The sequence below is a fragment of the Myxocyprinus asiaticus genome, chromosome 38, assembly GCF_019703515.2.
Source record: "Myxocyprinus asiaticus isolate MX2 ecotype Aquarium Trade chromosome 38, UBuf_Myxa_2, whole genome shotgun sequence".
In the NCBI taxonomy this organism is placed as follows: Eukaryota; Metazoa; Chordata; class Actinopteri; order Cypriniformes; family Catostomidae; genus Myxocyprinus; species Myxocyprinus asiaticus.
In genome coordinates this window covers 20,405,686-20,415,393 of record NC_059381.1, presented here as the reverse complement: position 1 = coordinate 20,415,393, position 9,708 = coordinate 20,405,686, and the positions used below count along the sequence as shown (strand labels likewise).

Sequence of the window (9,708 nt, the reverse complement as noted above, 5' to 3'; positions counted from 1 at the left end):
TACAAGAAACAGTAACACGTGCGCTTTGAAATGGATCTAACTAGCAGGGATTCGAGTGACTGCAAATGTAAGTGTTTTGAAATGTTGAAAGTGTTTTAATCATCACTATCGAGATAAAAGCCTCGACATTTAAGATTCCGTTATTTTTATTTTATTTTATTAGAGGTCTATGTCTCCCCCTACTGCATGAAGAAATACTGCAGTTGACTGATTGAAATTCGATGAGATATCCAATCAAGTAGTGATTATATATATATATATATATATATATATATATATATATATATATATATATATATATATATATATATAATAAAAAAAATTGTAAAACAATTGTTCCGATGTCGTAAGTTTGTTTATTGATACAAAAAAACAAATATTTGCACAGGAACAACAGTATATAGTAACAAAATTTAAAAAATATATATTTTTTCCCATAATTATAAACAGCTTCCAATGTAATCTTTTACATTAATACAGCATTTAGCACATCAGGCTCACTGCATATTAAAGACAATATTGACAATTTGACATGCTAGTTATATGATAAATGTTTACCACTTCCAGAAAACTGAGTAATCAGTTGATTTGGATTATTGTTCATTTCAAAAGAACTCACAGTCTCAGAGAATCTGAAAACAAAAACATTTACAAAATGATACACAAATCCAGTGTCTCCTCTCAACATAAAAATAATAATCATTCAAGCATTTCTAAGCACCTTTCAATAGTACTTCATGTCTTTTTATTTATTTATTTTTAGCTCATACATGCACAGCTCATATTCTTTTTTCTCATTAGCTTAATTTTTTCATTAAAAAAAAAAAAAAAAATGTGTCTAGATACACATCCAATATGTTATACTTGCCTAAACTGTTTTATTTTATTTTTTTTGGAACAATTTCTCAGTGCTGCATTCAATGTACTGTAGATATATGTGCAGACTCATATTTTAGCTTCTAAATAATCATATAAATGCTACATTTCACATTGTTTCAACAACCACTTTTAAGTTTGACCTTCAGATCATATTAATGGTCACAAAATTGATGTAAATATTTAAATCTTCAGACCGCAATACAACCTACTATTTCAAGGGTGCGAAACTCCACTTGGCACATACACACAGATATATGGGCTCCTTTGTTTATAAAGGTAAAATAAATGACATGGATTGTGGCAACAGGCATATACTTAATGTCAACTTCATGATCTGTGCATTTATTTGTCTTTTTTCTTGTTTATTTGTTTTATTAGAGATGTTAATGCACAGATTAAAAGCTCCAGGCACAGCACAGTTTATTGGGTGGGCATTTGATAGTAACAAGATAAAATGGTCTAATGTCTTTGGAGCTGCAATACACACTCAATGCTCACAAACTTTCTTAATACTTATCTGTTCATCATAACTTTTTAATACACTGTGGCCACGTTGAGGAATAAATTGAGGCGGTTATGGGAATACATGGCCATGCTGGGTTTGGACTGATTAAACATTTGCAATAAACAGTAAAACAATGAAAATCTGAAAGTGTGTTAAGATGTTTAAGGTTTCCGACTTTCATTGATTGAACACTTTTATATTTGATAAATATGCAAATACCCAACAAAAGTACTAGCAAACACAAAGCTATCAAAATATAGAATATATACAGCTTGCATATACTGGCAAAAGACTCCAACAATGAGTAAGAAAATTAAAAAGACTGAATGTTTTAGCCCGATTAACTTGCCCAAACACTGACCGTATAAATTTTCAAGGATCTTTCTTTTCTTTGTGTTTCCGAGAATGACTAGACGGATTAATAAGATCTCAGTGTCCTCTACATTCTGCTCAAGAAAGCAAGGAAACAACGATATGCATCATTTCTCTCAGTTATCAGGCACTCCAAGACACAGACAAATATTTAAATGAAAACATTCCCATATAACCACAATTTATAAGATACATTCAGAATCTTTTAAGAAGCAACTGTAATAATACTTGATGAATAATTAAAATCTTGTACCTTTAAAAATGTGAGTCTTAAAGTTAAAAAATGATGTAGTAATTGAGAACTTTTTATTACGTTGACACACTTTATCATACAACAGTAACTGTAGGCAGTAATGAGCACCTTGTGAATAACACTGACCAGTTAGTATTACTAGTGGTGGAGAACTAATCTCTTGTGCAATAAGTGAAAGAATGTACTGAAGCAGATGTCAAGCTTGGTAGTTTTGAAAAACTGGTTCTGCCCAATATTCACAAGTTATGATCTCAAGAGCATGACAAAAAGAGGGGGATAATCTGTGATCTAAAAGTGCACAGAGACTGGAAAATAGCACCTACTCACTGGAAATTAGCTCAAATACAGAGAGCAACAAACTCGTAAACAAGTGGAATTGCTCCTTAAACTGTCACATTATAGCAGTGATTTAAAAGCAGTTAAGGGCAAAGCAAACTATTGTACAGATGAACAGAAACAACATGAGAAAAAGTGCTCCAAAGAAAAAAATATAAAGTGAACCATCTTGCCCTGTTTTCAAATCTCAGAAATTGTAATTCCTAGCATATTCCGCACCTTTGAGTATTATGAATATATCAGAAAATTTAACTTTTTGAGGCTCATAAGCCAAGTAAAAATTGTTTAAAGAAAAAAAGAAGAGTGGCCTGTTATTTGATTATCAGAAAGTTGTCTTAACCTCTCTTCTCTTTAAAGAACATTGATTTTATACAACTTTTTTACACCTTGTTTGCTCCTCTTAGAATTTTTATACTGAAAAATGAAAATGTTCAAGGATGAATATAAAGTAACCAATGTTAAGAAACGACAATGCCTCAGTAATAACTTTCAAAGTGCAACATATCAGCCACTACTGGGCAAAGGTCAACAAATGAATTGAAAACATAGCATAACACTGATTCACAACACTGTTGCTGCACCATAACGCAGTTATGACTAAAAGAATATGTGCATTAAATAATGTAAACATAAACAATGCTGCCAATAAGAACATTATCCAAGAATGTGAGTAAACACAGACAGAAATAAGACAAGTTATGTGTTGCAGAACGTACATAAATTAAAGCAACAACCTGGGGAGCCTCTTTGTACCCGGATTTCACGATCTGAAGACGTGCACGGCTCGAACAACATACTGTCGGCAAATGGGGCACTCATTCATGCGTTTCCCACACTTGCTGCATGTGACCATGTGGCCACACTCCAGCAACACGCAGTCAATGGGGGAGTCCATGCAGATCTTGCAAAGGTTCTCCTCCTGGCCGCTGGGCTCAGCAGGGTCATCTAGAACAACAGTGTGAGATTTTCTGCTTAAGAATTTGTAATATCTCACATCTTAAGGGACTTAAGTAATTAAAGCACTGCTTTGAAAACAATAACAGTATTTAGGGGTTAGTTAGCTCATTATCCATAAAGCATACCTTCTTTTTTTTTTGTGTTCGAATCTGTAAGGTGAAAGAAAATGCAAGGTTGTCAATTTCAAGGAATTTGAAGAAGAGCAAAACACAAATATGTTTAGAAAGAAGAATTCAACATTATTTTTGCTGTACCATGTAGCAGACATACTTATCCAAATAAACTAATATTACACTTACTGCATAAAAAGGACAGTAGCGATCATTAATGCATCATTCCTTGTGAACCTGCAAACTTTTCGTGACCCACCCAAGGTTTATACTAAAGAAACTATCTATCTTAAGCCTTAAAGGAATAGTTTACCCCCCCCCAAAAAAAGAAAATTCTCTCATCATTTACTCACCCTCATGCCATTTCTTTCTTCTGCTGAACACAAATGAAGATTTTTAGAAGAATGTTTCAGGTCTGTAGGTTCATACAATGCAAGTGAATTGTGACCAGAACTTTGAGGTCCAAAAAGCACATAACGGCAGCATAAAAGTGATCCATATGACTTCAGTGGTTAAATCCATGTGTTAAGAAGCGATATGATAGGTGTGGGTGAGAAGCAGATCAATAAATTCTCCTCCCTGCCGAGTAGGTGGCAATATGCACAAAGAATTCGAATCGCCAAAAACAAAAGAAAAATATTGTGAAAGTGAAAGGGGAGATTTATAGTAAAAACTTAAATTATTCATCTGTTTCTTGGCCGTACCTATCATATCGCTTCTGAAGATACGGATTTAACCACTGGAGTCATATGTCATTTGTTTGTGTTCAGCAGAACAAAGAAAGTCATACAAATGTGGGATGGCATGAGGGTTAGTGATGAGAGTATTTTCTTTTTTGGGTGAACTATCCCTTTAGGTAAAGATCTGAAAATTTCACTATTCTAAATTAGATCCTAGCTGAAACCACCATGGTAACAAGCAGATGTGTACAGATGTTTCTTTAATACAGCTCCAGATCTTTAATCACTAGGCTGCACCACCCCAAAATGGTTTAAGGGTGTTTGTGCAAGCAGACGTACCCAAGTTTTGAAGGTCTTTCTGATCATTAAAGAGGTGAGTGACCTTCTCCATCAGTTCCCATTTCTCACAGCAGCCCTGGTAGTTCACAAAGTTGCGCCCCAGAATCTCCTTTAGCTGCCGCACACTGAGGCCTTCAATGTCTTCTAGGCTGCTCAGGTCAGACAGGGAGGCCCTTCTGCTGTGTACATGGGCCTCCTCACTGTCTGTGGACTGAGAAGGTTGCTATTATGTTATATGTATCTTATTTGATTAATACTTGAAAGGTGCTACTACCTTAAAAATACAATGGCAATGTACATTTCATATAAGAGGTGGGCAATATACTCAAACAATAAACTGGTAGAAATGTATCGATGGGTAGAAATGTAGAAAATTGTGTTGTGCAAAACACCACCACATTGTAGGGAATTGGCAGTCTAGTAAGTTTACATCAGAGAAAAAAATGATGAAGAGCTTGTTAGAAAACAAATGTGTCCTCTGTGGGGTTGAACTGACCCGCCTCTAGGCCCTACCCATCTTAGTTACTGTTGTCAATGCTGTTAAGCTTTCCTTCTAGCAATTTGTTCTGCCGCTGTCAAACATGGATTGAGACGTGATGTAATTCAAAGCATTACTTCAGGAATTATGATGACGTAATATCTAGATTAAAAGTGCATTTATGAGTACTGGTAGTAATTATATAGAGGTGGGAAAAATAGCACAATCAGCTTATCGTGAAATTGGATAATGAAATGTGTGTTTGAGAGGTTTGCTTCAGGATCATTTCTTTTTTGGATAAAAAAAAAAACAGACAAATAATTGAAAATATTATTTTGTAATTATTATTACTTATTTGGCATGTCATAAAAATCGATATAGCGATTATTGATCGGCATGTTACTTTAGCGATATTTTTGATTGATATATTAACATTAGCCAACATTTAAATGAGAAGCTTAATTATGTGCTTTACAATTCAAAACAAGTTGGGCTTTTGTTGAATGTCTGGCATACTAGCATTGGGAGACCACAAGGGGGTGATACAACATTTACTGAAGCAGGTCACAAGGCACAGGTATCACAACATAGGGTGGGTAATTTAGAAATCCTTGCACAGGACGCATACACAAAAAAGTTACGAAGGTTTATATACTGCAAGAATGAAAGTGACGTTGATGAGTTTGCAGGTTAGTGTATTAAACTGGTTTAACTGCGCAAACTGAACGATTAGAAATGATTATGCAATTTCTCTGTATGTATCTTTGAAGAGGTTTCATTTAAGCTGTCAAACCACAAAAAGACATACTTGTAACTGAAAATACACTGTGTAAGCTCTATGAAAGATGCATATACACAATATACAACCCCAATTCCAAAAAAGTTGGAACAGCATAAAAAATGCTAATAAAAACAAAAAGGAGTGATTTGTAAATTATATTCACCCTTTGCTATATTGAAAGCATTACAACTACACATTATATGATGTTTTTCCTTGTGAATTTCAGTGTTTTTTGAAAATGTACAGTAATTTCAAATCAGATGATTGCAACTCGCTCCAGAAAAGTTGGGACAGTCGAGTGTTTACCACTGTGAAATATCACAATTTCTTCTAATAACACTAATTAAGCATTTGGGCACTGAAGACACAAGTTTGTTATGTTTAGAAAGTTGAATTTTCCCCCAGTCATCCATTACGTAGGTCTTTGGCTGCATAATTGTACGGGGTCTTCGTTGCCATATGGTGTGCTTCATAATGCGCCACACATTCTCAATTGGAGACAGGTCAGAACTGCAGGTAGCCATTCTAGCACCCACAATCTCTGTTTACACTTGAAGCCATGCACTTGAAATCTGGGCAGTATGTGGTTCGAAGTTGTCCTGCTGGAAATTCTGTGTCGTCCCTGGAAAAGACGGTGCTGGATGGCAGTATATGTTGCTCCAAAATTTTTAAATCTGTCTGGATTCATGGTGTTCTCACAGATGTGTGAGTTACCCATGCCATGGGCACTGACACACCCCTGGCCCATACAGACACTGGCTTTTGGACCTAATGCTAATAACAGCTTGGCCCTTTTCCTCTTTGGCCCAGATAACACAACAGTTGTGTTTTTCAAAAACTTTTTGAAATGTGGACTCTTCAGACCAAAAAACACAGTTCCACTGTTCTACTCCCCATCTAAAATTAGACCGAGCCCAGAGAAGTCAGCAACGCTTCTGTACAGTGTTGATGTATGGCTTCTGCTTTGCATAGTAAAGTCTTAACTTGCATCTGTGGATGCAGCGGTGAGTGGTGTTGACTAATAAAGGTTTACTAAAGTTATCCCAAGCCAATGTTCATGATATCCATTACAGATGAATGCTGTTTTTTAAGACAGTGACCTCTGAGGGATCAGAGATCACGCACATTCAGAAGTGGTTTTCTTCTTGCCCTTTACGCACTGAGATTTGACCAGATTCCTTGAATCTTTTTACTATATTGTGCACTGTAGAGGGTGAAATACCCCAAATCCTTCCAATTAGTCTTTAGGGAACATTGTTCTCGAAGTGCTGGAATATTTGCTGAAGTATCTGTTGGCAAATTGACAAGTCTCAAATGATCCTTGCTCTTGAAGGACTAGGCTATTTTTGGAGGCTCATTATATACTATGACAAGACTGCCTCACCTGTTTAACATCTCCTGTTTCACATCGCCTTGTTAATTCAACTCGACAAATTGTTATTAGTCTTAAATTACCCGTCTCAACTTTTTTGGAGTGTGCTGCAATCATCTGATTTGAAATTACTGTACATTTTCAAAAAACAATTAAATTCACAAGGAAAAACATCATATAATGTGTAGTTGTAGTGCTTTCAATATAGCAAAGGGTAAATATAATTTACAAATCACTCCTTTTTGTTTTTATTAGCATTTTTCATACTTTCCCAACCTTTTCGGAATTGGGGTTGTATCAGTGATAGCCACTGATGGCTAGAATAAATAATCTTTCTCCTTTGATAATGATTTGGGTCGAATTTAATGGAAAACTATGTGAGTTGAGCTCTGTGGCGATGCAGATTTTTTAGCAGCCTCTAGAGACAGCGAGCCCACAGTGTGTGCACACCTTCATAGAAAATAACTGTTTTGAATTTTAGATCGCAACATGTTGTCCACCTGACACGTCCGATGTGGGACCCCCTTTAACTTTCCCTGCCGCTAACACTTTACTAAAGTTGTGTTTTGAAATATATTTGAAAAGACAAAGACTATTGTGCAACGGGTAGCACTATTTATATCTGAACAAATCCTTATATATATCGATAATCATTGGGGAAATCTTCCGATTATAGATGCGTGATAAAGGCATCGATCCCAAGCCTATTACTTATGTTTGATGAGTTTGTTTCTTTTTCCCCCTACAATGCGACAATTTTTTCTTTATATAATTTACATTTGTAATAAGCCTACTTTCACTTTGGATATCGTTTGAAGTCAAAAGGACCTGTCGGTTTTTTAATCACTTTTATATTAAAAAGTTAATACCAGTATGAAGCAAATTTTAAAAGAATATCTTGATAAAGATTTTTGCTTGTATCGCCCACCTTTATTTCACATACCTCTTCCTCATCATCTTCATCCTGTTCCTCGCCCTCTTCATCCTGTTCCTCACCCTCACCCTCTTCTTCTTCTTCCTCCTCATCCTCATCCTCCGATTCCTCTGTTAGTGGCTCAGATTCTGCAAGTGTATGAGAAGGCATGGGAGGTGAAGTTGGCTGAAAACCAGAGTCGGCACTGCCGCTGCCCCTGGGAGTCTGTTGAGCCAGCACCAGCTCCACCAGCTCCTCCTTTTCTCTGCACGTCTGCGTGGGGATCTCATGCAGGTGGAGGTAGTCACGGAGGTCCTTCACCTTCAGCCGCATCAACTCAGCCCGTTCAAAAAAGGTGCAATGGAGCCGCTGACAGGTGTGGCACATCCGTGGCATCAGATCCATCTGTGTCGTGCAGTGGCAGCAGAAGTTGTTTTTGCAGTCCATACAGACATGCTACATGTAGAGGGAGTGAAAAAAAAAAACATTACTGTGAGAACACTGAATTGAAATCAGGTAAAATGCATTAAGTGGCATTAGTGCCTCATGATTTGGGTTTTGCTATTACAAATTGCCATGGCTGAACGCTTTTACAGCAAAATATGAATTGAGATGGATTTGAAAGATCTAACCTGACTTACTGTTCTTACTATGTCAAGCTGGCCTCCGCAGGCCTTGCACAAGTGTTCGGGTGGTGCTGGAAGGGGGCTGGAGCCCGACTTTGTGTAGGCCTGGTGCCATGAGCTGTCGTTATCTTCCACGGTGGCGATGATGACCACACGAAGCCAGCTATAATAGGTCCGCACGACTCAACCTACCCATATGACACAGGTAATTACACAGATATTACTTACAGATTTATTATTAATTTATTATATTATAATTTGTTTATATGCTCCTGTAGATATAGCCTGTTTTCATTTGCTATCTATGTGCTATTAATGGATATGAGCAAAACACAACTGTGGTTTTACTAAGAAGGCCAGTTCACTTTTGCCCTGCTCATTACCCAATTAAGGAATTGTGAAGTTCAACGATTTGGGGTTAAAAGCAATATAAACTGATGTAATAATCTAATAATTATAAATTAATCTAGACTTAATCGAATAATTAAGTCTTATAATCGAATTCCAGATGCAATAAAGACAGCTGACGCATCTGTCAGGCCAGCGCACAATGACTAGCTCTGTGGTTTTGATATACCACGACGTTAATCTTAAAATGATGAACCTCTGCATTTTGCAATTTCTCAAATTACAATTCGTGTAATGGATATGGCCTTTACATGTCTATAAAATATAGGCTGCGTCTCAAAATCAAGTGAACTACCTGACTAAACAGAATTTCTGGGCATCACAGGCGCGTTCTGCCGCCCTAAAACGATGTACGCGGCAATGATGCGCAATACGTGTTTCACACGTTTATGATGCCCAAAAATGCTGTCTAGGCATGCAGCATTATAAGCTTTTCACTTATAATCATAGTCTGTAGCTTGCAGCATACAATTAAAGTATCGGGATGCATTTGAGATCTTACCCAAAAGATCCGTTGCAAAGTCGTATTACGACAGCCATTATGCCATTATTTTAGCGGGAACGTATAAACAGTAAAATACTAAATGAATGACTGCTTTTCGTACGAATATTCAGGTAAAATTGCTCTGCAGCTCTTTCGACTAAACGCAAAGAACCGTGACGTCAGGACGTGTATTCACGCGAGAAAACCCGGTGCTT

At 36.7% G+C, this 9,708-nt stretch overlaps 1 protein-coding gene across 2 annotated transcripts; it reads right to left on the bottom strand.

Moving 5' to 3' along the window:
* Positions 1-333: 333 nt before the first annotated feature.
* On the bottom strand, positions 334-9,708 carry LOC127429393 (E3 ubiquitin-protein ligase rififylin-like). Of its 2 annotated transcripts, none has more exons than XM_051678402.1 (6): positions 9,512-9,708; positions 8,617-8,789; positions 7,991-8,431; positions 4,432-4,642; positions 3,428-3,451; positions 334-3,290 (listed from the first exon to the last, which is right to left on the bottom strand). In XM_051678402.1, exons 3-6 carry the CDS (start codon positions 8,420-8,422, stop codon positions 3,106-3,108), a joined length of 852 nt encoding a protein of 283 aa, XP_051534362.1. In that variant the 5' UTR covers positions 8,423-8,431; positions 8,617-8,789; positions 9,512-9,708; the 3' UTR covers positions 334-3,105. The 2 variants fall into 2 exon arrangements, with proteins under 2 accessions (XP_051534362.1, XP_051534363.1); XM_051678403.1 differs by having other exon boundaries at positions 8,006-8,431; positions 9,512-9,705.

Excerpts from the sequence above, each read along its gene's own strand:
- LOC127429393 (XM_051678402.1), bottom strand. The coding sequence starts at position 8,422 with ATGGACTGCAAAAACAACTTCTGCTGCCACTGCACGACACAGATGGAT. Across the intron at positions 3,452-4,431 it reads GAAAGACCTTCAAAACTTGG|ATTCGAACACAAAAAAAAAA; the intron begins GTACGTCTGCTT and ends TTCACCTTACAG. Across the intron at positions 3,291-3,427 it reads GAACACAAAAAAAAAAGAAG|ATGACCCTGCTGAGCCCAGC; the intron begins GTATGCTTTATG and ends CTGTTGTTCTAG.